Raw genomic sequence first — 12,364 nt, forward strand, 5'->3', positions numbered from 1 at the left:
TTTACAATATGTAGATACTTTTGTACATTGAATTTACAATATGCAGACGTCACAGATTAGATGCCAGAGAGATCATTTAACCATGTTAATGAACTTCATAATTTTACAAAAAAGATAAATTCACTTATTTGAGAATTGATTTCTCTGTCAATTGAAGTGAGATTCATATAATGAATATAATGAATATAATGAATGACAAATAAATAGTAAAACTAAAGTTAGATCGCCTACTTCTAGATATGTAGAAAAGACGTAGATTAACTCCAATTGGTAGAATGATATTCATCACCTTACCAAACCCATCGGACAGTCACTTTTATTTGATTTTCTTTGGGATATTAAATCTCACATAATTAATTAACTCCAATTGGTAGAATTGATATACATGTATTTAAATCATTACTTATTTTTTAGCTCAATTACCTTTTCATCACCTTACCAAACTCATCGGACAAATACACTTTTGTTTGATTTTCTTTGGGATATTAAATCTCACATAATTAAGAAATATGTAGTTATTCAGAATTATAATGATAGTAGACTGAAAATGATTGATGTGCAAGCCTTTATAGATTCTTTAAAACTAGACTGGATAAGGAGAATACTGTACTCATCAGGAAAATGGAAATCAATGTTACAACTGCTTATAAATGTTGATAACATGTGGAAATGAATATACTAAATGTACCGAGTCAAATTGTCAAAACATGTTTTGGAAAGATGACTGATGTTCTCAAAGGTCTTATTAAGTATTAAGAATTACATGATAATTCCTTACTATTTAGGCAAGCTAGATACAAGTGCCAATCCATATTAAATACTCCTAGATATCCAAACTGGTACAATGCAGGTGTGAATACACTAAATGACCTTTTTAAGAATTTTTACAACTTTACTTTCCTTCACATTCAATGAGTTTTCAAATCGATTTCATATCGATACAAATTTTCTCCAGTTTAAGGTCTAGTGTCCGGTCATTTTCTGCAAAGATTTGATTTTCAGCTGGAGACACTCTGACTTTTATACTCCTTGAATTTGAAATATCTTTTAAGAGTGAAAAACGTAACTTTATATAGTATATCGGTTTTTTTAGCGAGTGTCTAATTTTCGCTATTTTCGCGACCAGACTCGGTCGCGAATTATAAGATATCGCTAAAATTGGTCAAATTTTACAGTAAGAGTTGTAGGGGTGATCATGAACCGATCACCTGTTTACACATGCCGTATACAGGTGTGCTTAATTGACCGTGACTCGACTGAACTGTTTTATTCAATAAAAATGTACTCGCAATTGACCATATTTTTTGTCTTTTGTATAGATCTATTTGAAATCCTAACGAGATTGGCATTGCCAAGTGAAACATGGCCATGCTACGATTTGTAACCGTTACACGGAAGGACAAAGAAAGTCCGGTCAGAGACAGACCTGAGTTTGCTGAAGCAAGCAAACTGTACTTGAACTGTACTTCTTCGTTTTTGTTGTATATGAAACATATGTACGCTAAAATTTGAATTACAGGTTGTGAAAACGCTAAAAAAGAAATACGCTAAAATAAAACGTGTCATTTTGTACAGAAATCGCGAAATTTGGCATAAGCTAAAAAAAAACGATATACTTTTTTTTATGTATATATTTTGGGTATAAGTGATGAAGTGTGTAACTTTATATTATATATGTTGGGTGTAACTTTATATTGTATATGTTGGGTATAAAAGTGTGTAACTTTATATTGTATATGTTGCGTATAAAAGTGTGTAACTTTATATTGTATATGTTGGGTATAAAAGTGTGTCACTTTATATTATATATGTTGGGTATAAAAGTGTGTAACTTTATATTATATATGTTGGGTGTAACTTTATATTGTATATGTTGGGTATAAAAGTGTGTAACTTTATATTATATATGTTGGGTGTAACTTTATATTGTATATGTTGCGTATAAAAGTGTGTAACTTTATATTGTATATGTTGGGTATAAAAGTGTGTCACTTTATATTGTATATGTTGGGTATAAAAGTGTGTAACTTTATATTATATATGTTGGGTGTAACTTTATATTGTATATGTTGGGTATAAAAGTGTGTCACTTTATATTGTATATGTTGCGTATAAAAGTGTGTAACTTTATATTGTATATGTTGGGTATAAAAGTGTGTAACTTTATATTGTATATGTTGGGTATAAAAGTGTGTCACTTTATATTGTATATGTTGGGTATAAAAGTGTGTCACTTTATATTATATATGTTGGGTGTAACTTTATATTGTATATGTTGCGTATAAAAGTGTGTAACTTTATATTGTATATGTTGGGTATAAAATTGTGTAACTTTATATTATATATGTTGGGTATAAAAGTGTGTAACTTTATATTATAGATGTTGGGTATAAAAGTGTGTAACTTTATATTATAGATGTTGGGTGTAACTTTATATTGTATATGTTGCGTATAAAAGTGTGTAACTTTATATTGTATATGTTGGGTATAAAAGTGTGTAACTTTATATTATATATGTTGGGTATAAAAGTGTGTAACTTTATATTATATATGTTGGGTATACAAGTGTGTAACTTTATATTGTATATGTTGCGTATTAAAGTGTGTCACTTTATATTATATATGTTGGGTATAAAAGTGTGTAACTTTATATTGTATATGTTGCGTATAAAAGTGTGTCACTTTATATTATATATGTTGGGTATAAAAGTGTGTAACTTTATATTGTATATGTTGCGTATAAAAGTGTGTCACTTTATATTATATATGTTGGGTATAAAAGTGTGTCACTTTATATTATATATGTTGGGTATAAAAGTGTGTCACTTTATATTATATATGTTGGGTATAAAAGTGTGTCACTTTATATTATATATGTTGGGTATAAAAGTGTGTAACTTTATATTGTATATGTTGGGTATAAAAGTGTGTCACTTTATATTGTATATTATGTGTATAAGTGATAACACGTATCTTAAAGTTGTTTTCATTTCAGATGAGAATTGATGAAACTCGTCTAAAAGTTTTTTTTGTTTCGTGTGTCAATATACCCTGAAGGTGTACCAGTCAGAAATCGATTGTGACGTCATGATATGAAAGTGACAACAATGAATTCAGGAAAATAAAATAGTGCCTCCCTTATATTTAGCCATCTTCATTTTGACTTGAAACATTAAAAGAAAATTTTAAATGTGATATTAAATTTGTATTCATTTCAACAGTTTTTAATTTATGCTCGCAAAGGCTCACAAAATGAAAAAAAAAAACAATTCTTAGACCCGTTTCATATGAAAGGAAAACTCATTTAGGATCCGATACTTATATTTCCACAAAACGTAACGGTATGTAGTAGCAATCGGACCAATGCGCAAAATTATGGCATGTTTTCGTCTCAACTGAAATATCTAATGAGCTCTTTTGGAATTATCATCACGTTGTATGAATCAAGTCCACAAACGTGACATGGACGATAACATCTCTGCAATAAATTCTACTCTGACTTGGTCAATTCCAAAAATACATACGTCATATATTAAATTTGCTTGAATGCTTTGCTATTTTGTACGCCCAATCAACACAACAGGGTGGCTTCACTAGTAGGGCCCACACACGTTTTAGTTACCTCCTAGCGGTGACATAGAACTGGCATTATTCTTTGAGGCTGTTATACCCAACATCAGAGTTCTAAACGAAGGGGGAGGAGTTTGTTGGGCCGAAATAGTCCTATTCTACAACATGTGGCAGGATACGGATTGAAAGCATCGTGAAGAAATAATAACGATGACGGCTACCATTCGTTGTTCGATTGTAAACTGATCACCGGGTTTCCCCAAGAGCAATGTTACGTAGTACGATAGGAAATAAGAATATGGCGGTACACGAGTCGCAGTGTTAACGTAACTGATAAGATTTAATTTAACCCTATATACGCTGGCTTTATCTCTCGTGTTCCATGTGTCCGAGGACAATGTATTTAAACCTTCTACAAACCTGAAACAACAGTATTTTGATAATGACACGGTGAGTATAACTGTGTTTCATTGTATAAGTCCGAAACATACGTTTTTGCTTTTTTTTTTCAACATAACGGTTGTGTTTGGGATTATTTTAGCATTAATCTTTCGGTTAAACTTGTGTTTTTTAACGTCCTGTTAACAGCTAATATCAAGCCAATATGTTTAATGTTAAAAATAAGTTTACCATTCTTATTTATCCGTCTTGTTTTTATCGTAACGAAATGAAAAATCCATTGACCTCGAGAACGAAGAGTCATCGTTGATTTGTTTTGTATTGTTTTACGGCCCATAGACAGTTGGAGACATTTAGGGTCAAACATCACTGTAAAAAGACGTTCATACAACTAAAACACAAAATAATTATAAAGAAACACATTGAGTTGTCATTGAAGTAATGTTTTAGAATCAGTGGCGTTTTGTTTAAAGTTTACACAACTCTTATCTTGACATGTAAAGCAGTTAACGGTTAATTACAAGCGTGACGTTCAGGTTCATCCTCATAATAATTCCACACGATGTGGGAGCATGCACAGCCAATAGAGTTAACCGACGAGAAGAAATTTGCGTATTGCCCATAACCACTAAACACTCTTATCTATTAACACACGAGGACTAATCTTGTTGTGCTTGTGATAAGACGTTGACGGTTATACATTTTAATATTAAAGCGTGCGAAATTTAAACATGAAAAATCTTATAACTTCACTTCATCAAGTTTCTCGGTAATTATTTCGCAAGAGACGCTTTTTTAATTTTTGCAGTAAAAATTAAGTTTTAATTTCGGTTCAGTGTAGTCCTTTTTGTGAACGTCTTATTTTTCATAGTTTTTTCGGCGTTGAATGACTAGTTTTGACGTAGATAGTCTACTACATTTAAAAAAAAAGTTTTTATTAAAATTATTTCAAAATTATATTTCAGCGTCCTGTCCAGGGCCCACTATGTTAGCATTGCGGTTATAACGGTGATACTTTATACATGGTTTTCTTCCCAATCATTACCTAACATGATTATAAAACATCAAGACCATCCAGCAAAAACCACGTCAGAACCGATACGTGTACACTATTTCAACAAGCCCAAGGGAGTTAATGGATCACGGTTTAAATTCTGTAAACATAAATGCTACCTTACATATGGAATTTCATCGTATGAAACTAGTCATGTTGTTCTCTTTCATGGGCCAACGTTAGGGTCGTATGTAACATCGCCACCCACAAAGTATCCGGGTCAAATATGGATCCTTCATGGGAAAGAATCCCCTGTTAATTATGTTGGCTCTCTTAAAACATGGAGGCGAGTTTTCAACTGGACCATGACGTATCGTCGAGATTCTGACATCATTGCTGTGAACGGCATATTTATGCCAAAAACAGATAATCTACAGCCTAGAAATAAAACCGGATTGTTTAAGTCGAAGATAAAAAGTATTGCTTGGTTTGCCTCAAATTGCCACACAAATAGTAAGAGGGAACATTATGTAGATACGCTTCGTTCCTTAATGGATGTAACTGTATATGGGAAATGTGGAAAAGAAAAATGTGCAAGAACTAAAGACAAAACATGTATGGTTATATTGAAGAATGATTATAAATTTTACTTGTCATTTGAAAATTCTCTTTGTCTTGATTATATAACGGAGAAAAGTTTTAAAGTGTACCGTCACAATTCCTATGTCATACCTGTGACTATGGGGTTAGAGAAACACCAATATGCAATGTATTTACCCCCAAAGTCCTTCATTGACACGGCGGACTTTCCTTCAGTGCATTCACTAGTGAACAAACTTCAGACCATAACAGAAAATAAATTGATCTTTGATACATATTTTGAATGGGAGAATGATTACACGTCGGACATTTACACACCACAGGAGTTTTGTCAGTTGTGTGAACGTTTACATAACGAGGATAAATATAGAAAGCTATATGATAATATTTCTGCCTGGTGGAAAAGAGAACCATACGGTAATATTTGCAGGAACAGTTAAGTAATGTTAAGCTTCAAAATGTGTACATATAATGCTATTATTTCAATAAACGTGTTAAACTTTCGGAAATGAACATGAAGTTTTATATTTGTTCCAAGCGAATGATGCATGCTCTCTGTCTTCTTCATTTAGGACCTACATGTTTGTTTTGTGTTGTTTAACGTACGACCAAATGTGTGCATTGCGTGCGGTGAGCTTGGAGGTATGTTTCCTTGTTGTTGTGTTACTGAAGCATACTGCCGATTACTTCCGGGAAGGTCAAATTATACTGACAGCAAACAACCGGCTGTCCCAATCTAGACAATCTGAGCGCTTGCCAACTCTTATTTAAAGACAAAAGTGAACATAACAGGGGTAGAGAGTGGTTTAGAAAGAAGAGAAAAGATAAGAACCGAGATTTAATCGCATCTTAAGTTCCGTACGCCCTAATTGCACTAAATGTACATACAGAAAAGAATACAGATATAAACCTTCTCTCACTTCTTCGATCACAATTTTACTCGTTGTTTTCTGTCGATGTTCACTCTCACATTACTCGTTGTTTTCTGTCGGTGTCCTCTCTAATATTACTCGTTGTTTTCTGTCGGTGTCCTCTCTCACTTTACTCTTTGTTTTCTGTCGGTGTCCTCTCTCACATTACTCTTTGTTTTCTGTCGGTGTCCCCTCTCACCTTACTCGTTGTTTTCTGTCGGTGTCCTCTCTCACTTTACTCGTTGTTTTCTGTCGGTGTCCTCTCTCACATTACTCGTTGTTTTCTGTCGGTGTCCTCTCTCACTTTACTCGTTGTTTTCTGTCGGTGTCCTCTCTCACATTACTCGTTGTTTTCTGTCGGTGTCCTCTCTCACTTTACTCGTTGTTTTCTGTCGGTGTCCTCTCTCACATTACTCGTTGTTATCTGTCTGTGTCCTCTCTCACATTACTCGTTGTTTTCTGTCGGTGTCCTCTCTCACATTACTGGTTGTTATCTGTCTGTGTCCTCTCTCACATTACTGGTTGTTTTCTGTCGGTGTCCTCTCTCACATTACTCGTTATCTGTCGGTGTCCTCTCTCACTTAAACGTTGTTTTCTGTCGGTGTCCTCTCTCACATTACTCGTTGTTTTCTGTCGGTGTCCTCTCTCACTTTACTCGTTGTTTTCTGTCGGTATCCTCTCTCACATTACTCGTTGTTTTCTGTCGGTGTCCTCTCTCACTTTACTCGTTGTTTTCTGTCGGTGTCCTCTCTCACATTACTCGTTGTTTTCTGTCGGTGTCCTCTCTCACATTACTCGTTGTTATCTGTCTGTGTCCTCTCTCACATTACTCGTTGTTTTCTGTCGGTGTCCTCTCTCACATTACTGGTTGTTATCTGTCTGTGTCCTCTCTCACATTACTCGTTGTTTTCTGTCGGTGTCCTCTCTCACATTACTCGTTATCTGTCGGTGTCCTCTCTCACTTAAACGTTGTTTTCTGTCGGTGTCCTCTCTCACATTACTCTTTGTTATCTGTCGGTGTCCTCTCTCACATTACTCGTTGTTTTCTGTCGGTGTCCTCTCTCACATTACTCGTTGTTTTCTGTCGGTGTCCTCTCTCACATTACTCTTTGTTATCTGTCTGTGTCCTCTCTCACATTACTCGTTGTTATCTGTCGGTGTCCTCTCTCACATTACTCGTTGTTTTCTGTCGGTGTCCTCTCTAACATTACTCGTCATTTTCTGTCGGTGTCCCCTCCAACTTTTCTCTTTATTTTCTGCCGGTGTCCTCTGTCACATTACTCGTTGTTTTCTGTCGGTGTCCCCTCTCATATTACTCGTTGTCTTATGTTGATGTCCCCTCTAACATTACTCGTTGTTTTCTGTCGGTATCCCCTCTCATATTACTCGTTGTCTTATGTTGATGTCCCCTCCAACTTTACTCGTTGTTTTCTGTCGGTGTCCTCTCTAACATTACTCGTTGTTTTCTGTCGGTGTCCTCTCTCACTTTACTCGTTTTCTGTCGGTGTCCTCTCTCACATTACTCGTTGTTTTCTGTCGGTGTCCCTCTCACATTACTCGTTGTTTTCTGTCTGTGTCCTCTCTAACATTACTCGTTGTTTTCTGTCGGTGTCCTCTCTAACATTACTCGTTGTTATCTGTCTGTGTCCTCTCTAACATTACTCGTTGTTTTCTGTCGGTGTCCTCTCTCACATTACTCGTTGTTTTCTGTCGGTGTCCTCTCTCACATTACTCGTTGTTATCTGTCTGTGTCCTCTCTAACATTACTCGTTGTTATCTGTCTGTGTCCTCTCTCACATTACTCGTTGTTTTCTGTCGGTGTCCTCTCTAACATTACTCGTTGTTATCTGTCTGTGTCCTCTCTAACATTACTCGTTGTTTTCTGTCGGTGTGCCTCTCTCACATACTCTTTTTTTCTGTCGGTGTCCTCTCTCACATTACTCGTTTGTTTTCTGGTCGGGTTCCCTCTCTCACATTACTCGTTAGTTTTCTGTCGGTGCTCTCTCTCACATTAAGCGTTGTTTTCGGTCGGTTGTCCTCTCTTACATTCACTCTGTTTTCTGTAGGTGTCCTCTCTCCACATGACTCGTTGTTTATCTGTCTGTGTCCTCTCTCACATACTCGTTGCTTTTCTGTCCGGTGTCCTCTCTCACATACTGTTCGCGTGTTTTCTGTCCTGTGTCCTCTCTCACATTACTCGGTTGTTTCTGTCGGTGTCCTCTCCTCACATACTCTGTTTATCTGTCGGTGTCCTCTCTCCACTTAAACTTTGTGTTTTCTGTCGGTGTCCTCTCTCACATTACTCTTGTTTCTGTCGGTTGTCCTCTCTCACATTACTCGTTTTTTCTGCCCGGTGTCCTCTCTCACATTACTCGTTTTTTTCCCTGTCGGTGTCCTCTCTCACATTACTCTTTGTTATCTGTCTGTGTCCTCTCTCACATTACTCGTTGTTATCTGTCGGTGTCCTCTCTCACATTACTCGTTGTTTTCTGTCGGTGTCCTCTCTAACATTACTCGTCATTTTCTGTCGGTGTCCCCTCCAACTTTTCTCTTTATTTTCTGCCGGTGTCCTCTGTCACATTACTCGTTGTTTTCTGTCGGTGTCCCCTCTCATATTACTCGTTGTCTTATGTTGATGTCCCCTCTAACATTACTCGTTGTTTTCTGTCGGTATCCCCTCTCATATTACTCGTTGTCTTATGTTGATGTCCCCTCCAACTTTACTCGTTGTTTTCTGTCGGTGTCCTCTCTAACATTACTCGTTGTTTTCTGTCGGTGTCCTCTCTCACTTTACTCGTTTTCTGTCGGTGTCCTCTCTCACATTACTCGTTGTTTTCTGTCGGTGTCCCCTCTCACATTACTCGTTGTTTTCTGTCTGTGTCCTCTCTAACATTACTCGTTGTTTTCTGTCGGTGTCCTCTCTAACATTACTCGTTGTTATCTGTCTGTGTCCTCTCTAACATTACTCGTTGTTTTCTGTCGGTGTCCTCTCTCACATTACTCGTTGTTTTCTGTCGGTGTCCTCTCTCACATTACTCGTTGTTATCTGTCTGTGTCCTCTCTAACATTACTCGTTGTTATCTGTCTGTGTCCTCTCTCACATTACTCGTTGTTTTCTGTCGGTGTCCTCTCTAACATTACTCGTTGTTATCTGTCTGTGTCCTCTCTAACATTACTCGTTGTTTTCTGTCGGTGTCCTCTCTCACATTACTCGTTGTTATCTGTCTGTGTCCGCTCTCACATTACTCGTTGTTTTCTGTCGGTGTCCTCTCTCACATTACTCTTAGTTTTCTGTCGGTGTCCTCTCTCACATTACTCGTTGTTTTCTGTCGGTGTTCTCCTTACATTACTCGTTTTCTGTCGGTGTCCTCTCCCACATTACTCTTTGTTTTCTGTCGGTGTCCTCTCTCACATTACTCGTCATTTTCTGTCGGTGTCCCCTCCAACTGTTCTCGTTGTTTTCTGTCGGTGTCCTCTCTCACATTACTCGTTGTTTTCTGTCGGTGTCCTCTCCCACATTACTCTTTGTTTTCTGTCGGTGTCCTCTCTCACATTACTCGTTGTTTTCTGTCGGTGTCCCTTCTCACATTACTCGTTGTTTTCTGTCGGTGTCCTCTCTCACATTACTCGTTGTTTTCTGTCGGTGTCCTCTCTCACATTACTTTTTGTTTTCTGTCGGTGTCCTCTCTCACTTTACTCGTTGTTTTCTGTCGGTGTCCTCTATCACATTACTCGTTGTTTTCTGTCGGTGTCCTCTCTCACATTACTCGTGGTTTTCTGTCGGTGTCCTCTCTCACATTACTTGTTGTTATCTGTCTGTGTCCTCTCCAACTTTACTCGTTGTTTTCTGTCGGTGTCCCCTCTCACATTACTCGTTATTTTCTGCCGGTGTCCTCTGTCACATTACTCGTTGTTATCTGTCTGTGTGTTCTCTAACATTACTCGTTGTTATCTGTCGGTGTCCCCACTAACATTACTCGTTGTTTTCTGTCGGTGTCCTCTCTCACATTACTCGTTGTTTTCTGTCTGTGTCCTCTCTAACATTACTCGTTGTTTTCTGTCGGTGTCCTCTCTCACATTACTCGTTGTTTTCTGTCGGTGTCCCCTCTCACATTACTCGTTGTTTTCTGTCGGTGTCCCCTCTAACATTACTCGTTGTTATCTGTCTGTGTCCTCTCTAACATTACTCGTTGTTTTCTGTCGGTGTCCTCTCTCACATTACTCGTTGTTTTCTGTCGGTGTCCCCTCTCACATTACTCGTTGTTTTTTGTCGGTGTCCTCTCTCACATTACTCGTTGTTTTCTGTCGGTGTCCACTCTCACATTACTCGTTGTTTTCTGTCGGTGTCCCCTCTAACATTACTGGTTGTTATCTGTCTGTGTCCTCTCTCACATAACTCGTTGTTTTCTGTCGGTGTCCTCTCCCACATTACTCGTGGTTTTCTGTCGGTGTCACCTCTAAGATTACTCGTTGTTATCTGTCTGTGTCCTCTCTCACATTACTCGTTGTTTTCTGTCGGTGTCCTCTCTCACATTACTTTTTGTTTTCTGTCGGTGTCCTCTCTCACTTTACTCGTTGTTTTCTGTCGGTGTCCTCTATCACATTACTCGTTGTTTTCTGTCGGTGTCCTCTCTCACATTACTCGTGGTTTTCTGTCGGTGTCCTCTCTCACATTACTTGTTGTTATCTGTCTGTGTCCTCTCCAACTTTACTCGTTGTTTTCTGTCGGTGTCCCCTCTCACATTACTCGTTATTTTCTGCCGGTGTCCTCTGTCACATTACTCGTTGTTATCTGTCTGTGTGTTCTCTAACATTACTCGTTGTTATCTGTCGGTGTCCCCACTAACATTACTCGTTGTTTTCTGTCGGTGTCCTCTCTCACATTACTCGTTGTTTTCTGTCTGTGTCCTCTCTAACATTACTCGTTGTTTTCTGTCGGTGTCCTCTCTCACATTACTCGTTGTTTTCTGTCGGTGTCCCCTCTCACATTACTCGTTGTTTTCTGTCGGTGTCCCCTCTAACATTACTCGTTGTTATCTGTCTGTGTCCTCTCTAACATTATTCGTTGTTTTCTGTCGGTGTCCTCTCTCACATTACTCGTTGTTTTCTGTCGGTGTCCCCTCTCACATTACTCGTTGTTTTTTGTCGGTGTCCTCTCTCACATTACTCGTTGTTTTCTGTCGGTGTCCACTCTCACATTACTCGTTGTTTTCTGTCGGTGTCCCCTCTAACATTACTGGTTGTTATCTGTCTGTGTCCTCTCTCACATAACTCGTTGTTTTCTGTCGGTGTCCTCTCCCACATTACTCGTGGTTTTCTGTCGGTGTCACCTCTAAGATTACTCGTTGTTATCTGTCTGTGTCCTCTCTCACATTACTCGTTGTTTTCTGTCGGTGTCCTCTCTCACATTACTCGTTGTTATCTGTCTGTGTCCTCTCTAACATTACTCGTTGTTATCTGTCTGTGTCCTCTCTCACATTACTCGTTGTTTTCTGTCGGTGTCCTCTCTAACATTACTCGTTGTTATCTGTCTGTGTCCTCTCTAACATTACTCGTTGTTTTCTGTCGGTGTCCTCTCTCACATTACTCGTTGTTATCTGTCTGTGTCCGCTCTCACATTACTCGTTGTTTTCTGTCGGTGTCCTCTCTCACATTACTCTTAGTTTTCTGTCGGTGTCCTCTCTCACATTACTCGTTGTTTTCTGTCGGTGTTCTCCTTACATTACTCGTTTTCTGTCGGTGTCCTCTCCCACATTACTCTTTGTTTTCTGTCGGTGTCCTCTCTCACATTACTCGTCATTTTCTGTCGGTGTCCCCTCCAACTGTTCTCGTTGTTTTCTGTCGGTGTCCTCTCTCACATTACTCGTTGTTTTCTGTCGGTGTCCTCTCC

At 38.1% G+C, this 12,364-nt stretch overlaps 1 protein-coding gene across 1 annotated transcript; it reads left to right on the top strand.

The window, feature by feature from the left end:
• Positions 1–2,799: 2,799 nt before the first annotated feature.
• On the top strand, positions 2,800–6,076 carry LOC117317274 (glycoprotein 3-alpha-L-fucosyltransferase A-like). Its single transcript, XM_033872021.1, has 2 exons — positions 2,800–4,020; positions 4,935–6,076. Exons 1-2 carry the CDS (start codon positions 4,013–4,015, stop codon positions 6,001–6,003), a joined length of 1,077 nt encoding a protein of 358 aa, XP_033727912.1. The 5' UTR covers positions 2,800–4,012; the 3' UTR covers positions 6,004–6,076.
• The last annotated feature ends 6,288 nt before the right edge of the window (positions 6,077–12,364 follow it).

This window comes from Pecten maximus, chromosome 19, assembly GCF_902652985.1.
Source record: "Pecten maximus chromosome 19, xPecMax1.1, whole genome shotgun sequence".
NCBI classification, from domain to species: Eukaryota; Metazoa; Mollusca; class Bivalvia; order Pectinida; family Pectinidae; genus Pecten; species Pecten maximus.